Source organism: Lepisma saccharinum, chromosome 8 (genome assembly GCF_977018435.1).
Source record: "Lepisma saccharinum chromosome 8, izLepSacc3.1, whole genome shotgun sequence".
Classification (NCBI taxonomy): domain Eukaryota; kingdom Metazoa; phylum Arthropoda; class Insecta; order Zygentoma; family Lepismatidae; genus Lepisma; species Lepisma saccharinum.
The window spans coordinates 52,961,455-52,975,756 of NC_139236.1; the positions used below are offsets into that span (position 1 = coordinate 52,961,455).

The window sequence follows — 14,302 nt, forward strand, 5'->3', positions numbered from 1 at the left end:
ATATCAGTCAATCCATGTGAAATCAACAAGGTCCTAAACCTTACATTTTTTGATTCATTTCAAATTCAGCATACTGGGAGGGCCACCTGAGGTAGGAAAATATGTAAAATTGTAGATCCATATCTTTTGTATTTCCGAATTTACAATGGTGCAAACTGACAATTTTTTCCAACATCTTATTAACCTTAAATTGCAATATTTCAGCAATCAGAGCACCTATAGAAGTGATTTAGAAGGCGTTGGAAAGGTCTTGAAGGGCTGTTTCACACAAACTATTACATGCTTATGTCAGGGTAAAAGAAAGCAATTGATGGTGGCTATTTTCTCAAAAACAGGTCTTTTAATTATTTTTAAAAAAAATTATGTCATACATACACTATTACTCAATAACTACAAAATTTAAAAATGGGATGCCAACAGTATCCAGAGTTTTGTTAGATTTAGATTAGGGTAAGGTAGGTTAGGTTAGGTAATGCATGATAAAATATTTTGATAGACAAATTACAATAATTCAAAAGTAAAAGCCTAACATAAATGAAGTACAATATTGTTTGAATTAACATACATGAAGTTGATGTTTACATTCCATTATTAGAAATACAGGGTGATTCAAAAGTCCGGCCTCATAGGCAGCTCTGTTATTAGTGCACATTGTGCAAGAGGGGAAAGTTGTTGGAAAAAGGTGAGTTTCAATCTAAACTGCTTGAATTTTCAATGTAGCATGCACCATTCAGGCTGTACACTGGAATGAGCATCATTGGTAACCGAAAATGCCACATGTTTGTCCTGGAATACTGTATGCCATCGCAGTACCTCACAGTACTGGGAAATCAGAATTGAGGATGATAATTACAGGCAAAGTAAACAAGTAAAAAACGTGAACATATGACACACATATCCCCACACCACTAGAAAAGGCTAACAGGCACAAATGAGAGTTCAGCCTGAAATATGTACTTCACACTGTGCCACTGCACATGTCACACAGTAAATTCGGAAATACAAAATATATGGATCTACAACTTTGCATATTTTCCTGCCTCAGGTTGCGGATTGGTTATCACATCATTCTATGACACCAGGGGTCCCAGGTTCGAATCTCGGTCTGTGCATGGATGTTTGTGAGTGTCCATTCATCCATCTTCGCAAATTAGCCAAAAGTGGCAGAAAAGCAAAGTAAAATAAAGCAAATTAATCAATCAACCTGTGCCAAATTTCAAATGAATCAAAATATGCGAGGTTGAAAAGTGCCTCTTGATTGGTTGATTTCATGTGGACTGTCTATGGATCATAGTAGCAGAATATTTACAGAAGATATAAGGTAAGAACAACTGTTTTTCATCCTAGTCAATGTCTATGCAATACGGACTGGCTGACAGTTGTAAGCAGTACTTATTCAGCTAATGTTTTGGTGATGTTTATTTTTCAGGAGTGCATTTTGTATGGGGACTTTCTGCAGACTCTTCGCACATCTCCTCAGCTGCTGGCAAGTTGCTTGGTTGCTGGCGAGCAAGTGCTTCCGGAGATGATGTCTGGAATAGTGTTGTCGCTGGTTACAGGACTGTATGGTAGTTGCCTTCTTCCGGATGACAGAGTGTTCACCCTGAAACTCCTGCAGCATCTGATGGAGCTTCAGCTCTCACCGTCAGATAATCCTCGTCGTCTGTTGCGGCATGATTCCTGTGCGTTCAGTCGTCTCTACAGTGCCTTCCATGAGGGACTGTTTTCCGCAAAGTTGTTTCTTACAGCTGCTCTGCATGGGCCCATAATGCATCTGCTCATGGAAGATGAGATGTTCCTGGATATTGACCCAGCTAAGGCAGGCGTCAGGTCAGTATAAATAGATTAAATATGAAAATTTTACCTAATTGTGAGAGCAATAGTTTTTTGCATTGCAATGTTATCTATGATGCACAGGGTGATTCTTTTGCTACAAGACCCTGGAAAATGCAAGTATTTCAAGTGCTATACATTTTATTTGGAACATACATACATGAATACGTAGCTTGATTCATGATCAGTGAGTCTACCAGTCAAGAAATTATGCTTGTCGTCAAGACTTTTTGCTATTTTGTACAGTATAGTGATTTTACATTGTTATATACCTGTACTGAGATTTATAAAATTGAATATTTGGAAATCTAAAATTGCGTTGAGTTGTGGTTTAGATTTGTTCACTTCGTTTCTTAAGAATTACATTCTTGTATGCATGAAGTTTTGTAAAAATATTAAGTAAAGTAATGTTGCCATTCCCCATCCAGGATGAAGTCTCAAGCATTGATTTTTACGTAGCAAGTCTAAATCTCATTGAATAAAAATGTCTATTTTCTTCATTTCCAACTATAACTAAGAAAGGTTAAGGAAAAGACATCTTAAACCAAATTACCACTTGCAGAATTAGAGGCAGTCCTGAACTAGTGCATACAAGTACTAAATCCACCAGTATTAAGATTTTTTCTGATAACCAGTAAAGTACAACTAGAAAAAAAATCTAATGAATGATGCAATATAAAATTGCAAGTGGACTCCTCCAACATGCTGCAGAAAAAAAAATCAAACAAATGTAAGTTTATAAATAGCGGAAAGGATACATAGAATTAACATTAAAGAAGCATGTGAAAAATAATCTCCTAAACAATCATGTAGGACCATTTCATCCAGCATAGCAATCTTTATTACAAAAAATCACAGGAAAAAGTACACTACTTCCATACTTGAACCAGAAACTTAAATAATGTACTCATAAATGCTACTTATGAGTATATCCAAGCTTTATTGTTTGATAAGAATTTTACATTACAACATCAGGAAGAAAGAAGATTAAAAAAGAACTGTTTGAAAAAGTGCAAATATTGTGTTTAAAGAGAGAAAGAGCCAATATGAAAACCGTCAAAGTCAGATAAAAATTATATGACTCATTGTACAGGTCAAATTTGCATCAGGTATCAACTGTTATATACAAAATGACCTCCAGGCTGCAACACTGATCAAATGAACTTAACACCACCATTTTCGTCATTTTTAAAGATGATGCCTCCTTCTAACACTTGCACCAGTGAAGAGCAGTGGTTTCTTGCCCTCTGGAAGCGTAAAACTTATAGAAATTCTCTGGAAAGTGAAAATTCAATATCTCTGTGCATGATTGCCATGACAGTAAGTTTACGAATGGAAGGAGAAGTATGGCAGAGGCTTCAGTTCGCAGGCAGTTGGCTGGATAGATTTTTGCAATGGGTCATAAGTAGGGACGTGAAGTTTTCGTTTTAACAATAACACCGAAAAGTTGAGGAAAGCAAAACAAAGTATTTAAAATGTATTTGGGTATGCAAAGGAGGCACGTTTTCAGTGTTTTGGAATCGCGAAATATGCCATTTTTCAGAATAACAGCGAATGTTGCACTTTAAAGCTTGTCATTGTTAGTGTAGCTAGTGAAAGTTCGATTCAAAAGATTATCACGCTTAATTTATTGCAGTTTGGTGCAGACATGACTGACAGTGCTTAACCTCGTCCTGAAATAGAATTCGCTCAGGGTGGATCTTCCCAGAAGGGAAATTCCGTAGGAACGGGAAAATTTTCAGGGAGACACACCTGTTGTGTTTCGGAGGGAGGTGTGTGTGTGTATGTGTACACAAAACTGTCTCAGAGAGATTTTTATGAATTGTTAGGGAAATGTGATGTATATGATTGTATTCAAAGATTTTGGTGTTATTTTTCAATAAACATTTCATATTTAGTGCCTGATGAGATGAAATAGTTTTCCAAATGGAAATGGTCATTTTTCACCAAGGTAAGCCATATTTTTTTTTGGTCATTAAAACTAAAATTTGTCTCAGCAATGTGAAAATCTTAAGACTAGAAGGAACAGTAAAAAATGCATGTAAAAATAACACTGATTTTAAACTATTAGTGTGATCGCCTACCTATTCTTGTAGAACTTCTGGCAACTGGAGAATCGCAGGGGACCAACTTCCTTACTGGGATTTTTACCTTTCAGGCTTAAACCACATATGCTTACTCATGCAAAATGTCAAAACAAGTCTGGGGTTAGTAATTTCAGGTTTTTATTAATTTTCACATTCAAACATGCTTGAAATTTATTAGCAAACAATCTGATTGACATGCATCGCAAAAACTTACAACCACGGCTTCCATTAAGCTAAGCCACAGCCTATCTCAACACTCCTATTCCTCTATTTTATACAATGCGATTGCCAATATGACTTTTCTGTACATCGCTGTCAAAGTTATAATTCATACAGCGTGATTGCCATTGTAGTTTTTTACACACTGCTGGCAAAGTTGTAATTTGTACAGCATGATTATTTTTATATACAACATTTTCAACTTGAGAACTTATGATTTGTCATATTAGCACTGAATTTTGCTCTGAACCGCGAAAAATAACACCGAAATTTAGGGAAAAATAAAACTAAAACTTCACTTCCCTAGTTATAAGTAACTGCACGTGCATCCCAAAGATTCTTCTTCCTGAAATATACAGGCACTAACTCTCAAGACTTGAAAATATATGTGGCTCAGCAATTCATATGTACTAAAATGCAGCAAACTTGTGCAACTCTACATGCTGAAATCTACTAGATAAAAATCAAATTAAATGTTTTCATTTTGACTGTCCCTCATACATGTGAATGGAAACTAATTGCTTATATTTATTCTTAAAAGGCTTTCTTTTTTTTATTATTAGGTTTCACCCTGAGGAGAAATTAAAAAGATTTGGAAAGGAAGGCACTCCTGAATATAACCTAAGGATTCAAAACTATAGGAATTGGACAATTGGCAAGTTAGTAGCCATAACGTCACGTTTTATAAAGAGTTTAAAAGAAAACATGCACTGTTTTCCTCCCAGTGTGTCCTGGCTTGTGAAACAAATGTATGACTTGTTGATGAAATCGAAGAAAGTGGATGCAAAAGAAGTGAATGCGATGTGTACAGATTTGGTGTTTACGTTTTTTATTTGCCCAGCTATAGTTAATCCCGAGCCTTACGGAATCACAGATGCCCCCATCAGTTACATTGCGAGGTTCAATTTGATACAAGTGGCACAAATACTTCAAGTTTTGGCAGTTTGGAAATACGAAGAAATTGACACTAAGCTAATGGATTTATATAGTCGCTTTGATAAGGTGAGTTGCTCATATAGATCTTAAATTGTTACTTATTAGTGAAATCGTAGTTTTTTATTGCTCGAGTTAAGCAGCATTTGAGTGAAATTCTTTCCTCTCTAACTTTACTCATATTTTATTTCTTGACCCTGGTCAAAAGCTTGGTGTTGACTTTCTTTTTGCTTGTTTTTGTGTGGTTTTTGTTACATGGTAGAATAAATTAAACTTTTTTTGTACTCAAATCTCTCTATCCGTTTCATCCCACTAACAAAGTTCAGTGCCTTATGATTCAAAAATGCCAGATGTCAATCGACTGATTGCAGATTCCAGCTGGAAATGTGACAAGTATAGTTTTTTAAAAGTACAAAACTGTAATTTGTGATTTTTCATGTAAATGTATGGCCACTAGTTTTTCTGCTAGTTTTGTTGGCTAAGGTCGCATGTCCTTAAATTGCACTTTTTCACTTAGCCCATATAATTGCCAGTCCCAACCCATCAAGTGCTGCACATGACTCAATATTGGTCACAAATGATAGGTTAACATGTCATCAGTTGTCAGACGGCTAATTATGATAGTTTGAATAATTTCTCATGTATTTATCTTGCTGAAAAGTGCATTTCTGGAAAAAGAATTAATGCTGAGTTCTGCCAGTATGGAGTAATCTGAAGCATTAAAAAATATCTCAATGGATAGGTTGTAATGCAAAAAGAAAAAAGCAGTCTAAATATCTCTTAACGGTTTTCATGTTTTAAGCCATCAAAGTCTGGTTTGCGTGACTTTTAAAATGCCCTGTATAATATCCAAGGCCAAGGGTATCATATAATTTTATTATTTTTAAAATGTTTACTTTAGGATATACTGTCTTAAGAATGTAAAAGAATGTAGAACTGTCATCAATAGTCTTGTATTGTGCTACCATTTGGTAATAATGTTATGAAGTTCTTTCAAAGAGAAAGAGAAAGTATGTCATGATGTACAGTCGGGTCATTTGACATGTTTGTAACATTAAACAGTTCTCATTCTGTACAGTGGAGCATAAAACTTCACATTGGGTTCTTAATATGTCAATATTTTCAGGATTGCGTTTCATCATTGTTAGATGCGATGCTAGAAGGTAGCATCAATGGATTGGATGATGGCCCCAGCACAGGAGATGTCAGCAGACTACAAGGTCTTTCACGATCATCAGCATTATTCACAGAAACAGAATTATTTAATCTGGTAAGTGTCAGGTTTCACTTATTGTACTTTGAGTGTTCTCAAGAAAGCGTGTCTTAAACTAACTGTGTCCCTTTATCAATTACATTATATCATCACTTATTGTCATCTTCGTGATTAGCCAACAGTGGCAGAAAAATGAAGTAACATAAACCAAATAATAAATCAATCAATTTACTTAGCAGTAACATGTATCCTTCTTTCGCAACAAAAATTATAAAAATGAACCATGGGGCTCCATTCTTTAGCAAGGTAGATGCTAGGAAAACTGTCTACTTTTAGTATGTATGATTGCCAAAAGTGGCCTTTACAGATATGCTAGCTGTAGATATTGTCAAGGATGAAGTTTTTTCTTTCTAAGAAAAATAAAAATTGATGTGTGTGCTCAGACTTGTTAACTAAAGGCAAGCAAATCAATGCATAAAGTTAAACTTTCTTAGTTCTATTCTATACATTTTCACTGCATTAAAAATGTAACCAGCTAATATTTTATTTTCTCTCTGTTAAACCAGGTTTCTTTCTTTCAAACTGTGTCTTCTGAAGTTGGAGACAAGTCGTTAGACAAGAAGAACTTGGAAATGCTCATTTCTCAGTTGCCACTAGCAACAGCAGTCAATGGCCACCCTGGAGGTGGTCACCGAAGTGCAGGACAGACAGGATCTGTAAATAATGTTTCTCCACCAGGCACTCCGAACACAAATACCAAACGAAATCTATTAGGGAAAGGTGGGTAAAAAGTTAACCATCATTAACATTAACCTAAATGTCTCCGTATTGAAAATAAAAATAAACTCATTTGCTAGCGTGCAAAATAATTCCAGTGTTGCATAATGAGAAGGAATTTATTATCTGGTAAGGAAGAGAAATTTGCATAGAATATATCAGCGAGAGCTCCCACTTAGCCAAATATTTAGAGCAATCCCGTCTTTGGTCCCTGGGGTTGACTCAGCATTGTGAGGACAATTTTGAAAGCAATTGTAGTGGACTTTAGTCTTGAATGCCTGGGCGATGGGACTCGACACCAATCATGTGTCAACCAAAGAATCCTGGATTGTTGTTTCAAGTCCACTTTATGCACTGTAAGGCTAATCAGGACTGAACTTACTGTTTAAAGTGAGATGCAAACCACTATGTGCCTCTACCGGGTATTGAACCCGGTAACCCCTTGATTACAAGGTGACAATGCTACCACTGTGTCGTCGTGTGTCGCTCAATGAAAGGCTGCAAAGAGGGCCTTGTCCCTCATAGAAATGCTGTGCAAGGGAGTTCAGTTTCATTTAATATATTTATTCTGTCTGTATTTGCCAATATAGATTTATCAGTAAAATTGATAATAACTTTAGTAGCAATTCACTATTTCTATAAATACCCTATTACCAAGTGCAAAATTCTACTATTTTGTTATTATTTTCATGAGTGTAAAGTGCAATTTAACTGTTCAAATAAAGTGTTTCTTTTTCTATGGTAAAACTATTGCAGTCACTTGGTGATGTTAATTAGTTTTATATCAAATTAGTAGAATATCGGTTATTGGTATTGTCAGAGATTTCATATTGGTATATCTGTAATATACTGAGATAATCAAACAGCTGTTTTTCGAAATGGTTTCCTTTATAAAATCTTGATTGATTAATTGGTAAATAAATATGGTCAGCTTCTGTGACATATCAGTATGCTGATTTATTGGTAAAATTGGTGGCAATTGTTGAGCCAACATTTGTATATAATGTGTGTAATCAGACACCACAATTCTGCCATTTTCTTGTTGTTAATACAAGTATAAACCCTAATTTTGTGAGCACTGTATTTCATTTTCTAAACATATTTTTTTTTTTTAGTTCCAACTAAGGATATAAAATGCTCATGAATTTGTGAAATCTTATTGGCTTTTATATTTTTATTTCAGTTGGTAAGAGTAGAGGCCGGCCACCCTTACTGTCTTCGTCACAAGATAATTTGGTAGATGGCATAGAAGATGATAATCTAAATTCGGGCCCTCTGTGTGAGGATGTACTTATTATTCCATTTAGCACAAATCCTAGTGAATGTGTAGGGATGATGTCAGAAAACAAGGTAGGAATGGTTGTTATCGTAGTGCTTTCTCTCTTCAAGTAAATTGAGTAAATCTACAAGGTGTACAACTTTGCTTCCGCCGTTTTTCCCCAAAAATATGACGCTGGAATGAAAAACATTGCTTATCCAGGCATTATTCAAAGTATTGTCCATCGCTGGCCACTACTTTCTCCCATCTTTTGGGCAGCGTACGAATGCCGGGTGTAAAAAATTGTTCATCTTTGGAGGCGATCCACGAATCGATCCACTTTTTGATTTCTTCATAAGATCGGAAGTGTTGGTCAGCCAGTTCATGAGCCATTGATCTAAACAGGTGATAATCAGAGGGAGCGATGTCTGGAGAATAAGGCGGGTGGGGTAGGACGTTCCATCTTAATGTTTCCAAGTACGTTTTCACCACTTTGGCAACGTGGAGTCGTGCGTTGTCATGCTGAATCATACCCATGGCTTTCAGACGTTTTGAAATGGCTTGCTGTGTCACTCCCAATGATCGTGCCAATTCTTCTTGAGTTTGACGCGAGTCTTCACTCAGCAATGTCTCCAATTCTGCATCTTCAAAAACTTTGTCTTCCACCACTATGCCGGTCTTCGACATTAAAGTCACCGTTCTTGAAGTGTTGAAACTACTCACGACAGGTTCTCTCACTTATAGCGTCCTCACCATACGTAGTGGAGAGCATTCGATGAGCCTCAGCCGCAGTTTTCTTCATATTGAAACAAAAAAGTAGAACCTCCAGCAAATGGCGAGAATTTGGCTCGTACACTGACATTTTCAATCGCGAACAACTTCACGATGCACACACCACTCAACTAATGTTTGAATGGGGTTATCTTGACAGAGGTCCAAGCTAACTGCGTGACGTCTGCGATCTGCTTCTTTCGACCGCTACTTCCTGTTGTTGCCACCTGTCGGAAAACGGCGGAAGCAAAGTTGTACACCTTGTAGTTGATTTCATCTTTTGAACATTATGACACCTTTAGTACCCTTACCCCAATTTCACCTAGTGCAGAAACTTAGATGGAGGGTAATTCCGCATTTTCTTCTAATACTCTGACCATGATAAGATCAATTTGTACTTGTCCAATTAATGTAAAATGTCATTTCAGTTCAGCAACAGAAAGTGAAATCTGAAATACCGTATGTTCATACATACACATGATTACTATGTAGTGTAGTGTTTATATTTACAGCACATGTACAATATGTGCACCATCCACTTGAATGCATAACTCAATTCAATTCCCCAAGTTACATAAGACATCTGTTAGTGTGATTGGGATGATTTGGGAGATCACACTTGTGATCCTATTTTTGAGGTGGCCCACAATCTTACAGTACTTGATGGCCTTTTTGTGTTTCCACAATTAAAAATCCAGGGATATTAGGTCTGGCAATCATGATGACCATTTACCTATGTAACTTGAATTTTGCCTCACCCTGTATAGGAACCCACTTTCATCCTTAGATGGTAAGCTATATTTGAATATCTGTGCAATAATCATTAATTATTATTGTTTTTTCTAAATTCATTTTTGGCGCATACTTCCTGCTGTGCAATTAATCAGCTTGCGGCAATTTACATACCTTATAGGATATCCATGTACAGTAAAATCATATTGGTGATAAAATCTAAATTCTTTCCAGGAAAAGTACCAAGTGTATAGGAACTACCTTTTTTTATTGTTATGCTCTCTCCTTTGGGAAAGTATGTTCCATTTTATTTATGCTAAGAAGATAATTCCACCCTGATATTAAACTTAATTTTATCATTTGTATTTTGTTTTTAGGTTTTGTCAATGGAACACCAACACAGGCAGGGAAAGGTTCGAATGAATTTGGACAATTTGACAAACCAAGAGGAGGGAGAACCTATAATGAGTGGAGAGACGCAAGAAAAACGAACTCGGTTCTCACTGTCACATGATGAAGGATCCATAGGTTAGTAAATGATGTTTTTTGTTTGTGGAATCTTGAAGGAAGAATCATGCATGTGATGATGATATAAAGCAGATTTCCATGTAGTATCGCTGATGTCCGTTTACCGTATTTCACCTCATAATCGATTTTTTCAGTACAACAATTTGTTTATAATCTTTCATTGCATAATGATCACATCACACGTCAGATAACAAAGCCAATAATTGTGGTAGAGAATCTTTGGACACAGAAGATTACATTTTGTAAGTCCATGCTTCACAACACTGTAGTAAATTATCTGAAGTATATTAATTTAACTGATGCACAAATCAATAAAAATACCCAGTAATGTGGTAACTTTTGTTTCCAGACCATAAAAATGTTTGCTAAACTGTTACCAAGAAATTAATGTGTCAATTTGTACTATTTAATTTTAACATGTACTAATCTTGCACCAAAGACTGTTTAGCAATAAATGATTTTTAAGTAATACCGGAATATTTTTTAAAAGGTTCACATAATGGTCATTCCTCATTTTTTTGCAAAAAAAATAGCATAAAAATCAGCTATGATTATGTGGTGGCAGTATGTTGCATGCCTTTTCTGTTTAATAAATTTTAAAATTTATATGCCTGCACAATCTGCAAAGGTTAAAAAGTACCTCTTTGTGATGCTAATATCCTCCTGTCCATATATGAGGCGTATTCGGAAAGTAAGTACCGAAAGGGTGTAAAAAATAAAGTAAAATAGTTTCGTACCTTTTTTTTATTTTCATTGCATTCTACAGACCTTAAACTACTTTTCTACGTAGTTTCCACCATTGTTCAAGCATTTGTCGTAGCGTGGCACTAGTTTTTGTATCCCATCATCATAGAATGTTCCCGCCTGTGACGAAAGCCATCCATGCACTGCTGCTTCGACGTCGTCATCCTCGTCGAAACGCTGACCAGCAAGAAACTTCTTCTTCAGATGAAGAAAGAGATGGTAGTCGCTTGGTGCCAAGTCAGGGCTGTTGGCGGATGAAGAAATTGTTACCAGCCGAATGATGTGATGACATTTTGAGTTTGTTGGGCCGTATGCGGATGAGCATTATCGTGAAGCAACACAATGCCTTCGCTAAGTATTCCGCGTCTTTTGTTTTGAATTGCACGATGCAGCCGGATTAATGTGTCACAGCAGGCATCTTTGTTGGTGGTCTGTCCTCTAGGCAAGAACTCAACCATTCTTGGATAGAGAAAACAAATCACAGACCGGACTTCACAGCCAATTGATTTTCTTGAACATTTCAAATCTTCAGAAAACTACGAAGAAAAAGAATGACCTGCTCCCACGCGTGCCTGTGGCTAACTAATGGATGAAGGACGTCAGCGAGAACTCAACGGTCGCAACTGCATCGCTACAGCGGCAATATTTGCAAACGGTACTTACTTTACGAATACGCCTCGTATGTCACTGATCAGTATCTGAAGACTTAAAATAAACATGAATAAATTACCTTTATTTTACTGCCTGCTTGTCCATATGGGTCAATAATTAGAATCATATTATATTTTGATATCTTAAGTTGCTATGTGAAAAATAGGTTGGTTAGTTATAATCTTTGTTCAGTATTCATCAGAGTACTTTTCCTCGTACCCAAATATCTGCAATGATCTCTTTTCTTCTGACAGGCAACACAAGCGACAACTTGGAAGCTGTTTCAGAAGCAGCATCAAATCACAGCGTTGCATCGTCACTTGAACTGGAAAATGAAGATCAGAATGATAATCTGTCAGATATGGTATCAGCCAATGTTTCTGGAAGAGGAACTCCAAATATTTCAGGTATTTGACATTGAAATAATATTTCATGTTGAGGGGAATAAACAACGTGGTTGATAATATAAGACGTAAGCGAGTTACTAAAGATGTATCCGCGAAACTTACTTGTAAATGTTCTATTAATTTCAGTGGCCATCCCAAGTGGATTGTAGCAGAGGCCACCGAAATTAATAAAACATTTACAAGTAAGTTTCACGGAAATAATATTGTTGACCATTTGCACCACTGTTTATTGATGTTCATAGACATCCCTTACGCAAACTTTGGTCTAGAAAACTATTCAATGGGGGTCAATGGGATTTGGTGACCTGATCACACATCAGCAAATGAAAAGCTGCTCAGCAGGCCTTGTTCTTTAAAAGAACTGTTGCTCCATAGAGTTTAGCCAATTTAAAGTATTCATGATTGATGCAGTGAATGTGGTTTTAGTAATGCGCAGCTGATGTTCCATATTTCCATACTGTTTAAAGTAATTTGGAATATTTAAAAAAATTAAATATAGTTTTTAATTTGAACTGTACCCTATCATTCTACCAAAGTTTCTGCTTTAAAATGTCAATAATTTCACGTAAGATAATTATTTAACGTTTAGTGGACGGAACTTCGTGCAAGTGTATTCCTGTTGAAGCCTGTGCCTTTTCAAACACACATTTTTCAAACTTGCCGCAAAGTACAAAGAACATTGTAGCTCGAGTACTAATTGTTGTACTGAGATGTTTTCTTCGTTAGAGACAGAGCTTTTAGCACAGGTAAAATTTATATATTCTGCCCCCTCCCTCCATAATTAGTGTTAAAGGAAGAAGAATAAAATTGATTTTAAAAAAAATGGCATATGGCTAAGCCTGTGTGCCCCCTTCAAAATAGACCGAAGTGAATGAAAAAATGTAGTGTGTAGAGGTGCTACATTCCTACAACCATGCACAGGTCCGTTGAAATCAGACTGATCCTTCTTTATCTTCAATTTATTCCACAGTAAGAAAAGGGAAACAAAGAACTTTTTCAAATGGTGCTTGTTAGAATTGTAACAATGGATATATTGTTTTGTAATTCTGGGATTTTGCATAACTCTCAGAATAATTCAAGAATATTTAATGTTGGACAGTAAACTGGGTATTTGAGATTGATATTGCATATAATTTCACATTGTTTTGTGTGAAAATGTGATGGGAAAATGCAATTTCCATCTTTTGGAATTTGCCAAAAATAAATGTGTGTAACCTCAGGTTTTTTGCTTTTGTCGAAAATTATATATTCATCGCCCTGCAAACTAAGCATCAATACTTTCTAGATATTTGATAATGTGAAAAGCTGACCTTGGGAATTTTGTGCTTTAAGGTCGTGATACGCCATCTTCACAAATCACAGAGGGAGAAGAAAATGTGCTAAGAAATGTCGGAGAGCCTCGGCAGCCATTGGATCTTCCAGCAACAACAACACGGAAACAGAGTCGCACAGATATAGACGACAAGTTTGGTAAATTTGAAATAAAGAAGCTAATTGAAGGTAAGCTGTAGAACATTAAAAATATGTTCAAAATGATTGTAGTGCTGTAAGAATATTTTTTCATATTCTTGTGAGCCGAAAAAAATCTTACTTGAATTTTACCTTAATTTTACCTACATTCCTAAGGTGTACAGTAAGAATGTTCCAAGAACTAGAAATGAAATGCATACGATCAACATTATGCAAAGAAAATTTGTTGATGCCATTGATAATTTGCTATTAATAAATGGACATATTCATCTTCCTACTAAAGATGCCAACTGAAAGTTCACATTAATTGGACTTTAATAAAAAAAGCAAATTATGCTAAAAACTATCATATTTTGTGGTAACACCTGAATGACCATCTGTTGAGAGTACCATTGAAAATGCTAAATCATTGTCACGAAGGAAAAATCCATGCTTCTTTAAATCTTAGAAATTGGAAAAGTACTAATACTTTTATAAGTGTTGATTACAAAATCTTACTATATTAAATAAAAAACTTATATTTTGTTTGCAATATCATGAAGGTAAGTGCAGTCCTCATAAAGTTCCACCAGGATGTAATAACAAATAATTGAAACATATCAAACTGTCAGTGTGTGTTGTTCTTTTCATTCATTAACTCAGATAAATGTTTGTTCTGCTTAATCCTTTGATGTGCAGA

At 35.8% G+C, this 14,302-nt stretch overlaps 1 protein-coding gene across 3 annotated transcripts in view; it reads left to right on the top strand.

Moving 5' to 3' along the window:
- Positions 1–14,302, top strand: part of Gapvd1 (GTPase activating protein and VPS9 domains 1) — an 87,152-nt gene that overhangs the window by 13,680 nt on the left and 59,170 nt on the right. For all 3 annotated transcript variants that reach the window (XM_083126654.1, XM_083126653.1, XM_083126655.1), the window contains exons 4-11: positions 1,430–1,830; positions 4,703–5,141; positions 6,199–6,342; positions 6,852–7,065; positions 8,246–8,412; positions 10,201–10,351; positions 12,001–12,153; positions 13,486–13,653. In XM_083126654.1, the coding sequence (XP_082982780.1) occupies positions 1,430–1,830; positions 4,703–5,141; positions 6,199–6,342; positions 6,852–7,065; positions 8,246–8,412; positions 10,201–10,351; positions 12,001–12,153; positions 13,486–13,653 (1,837 nt within the window). The remainder of the gene's footprint in view (positions 1–1,429; positions 1,831–4,702; positions 5,142–6,198; positions 6,343–6,851; positions 7,066–8,245; positions 8,413–10,200; positions 10,352–12,000; positions 12,154–13,485; positions 13,654–14,302) is intronic.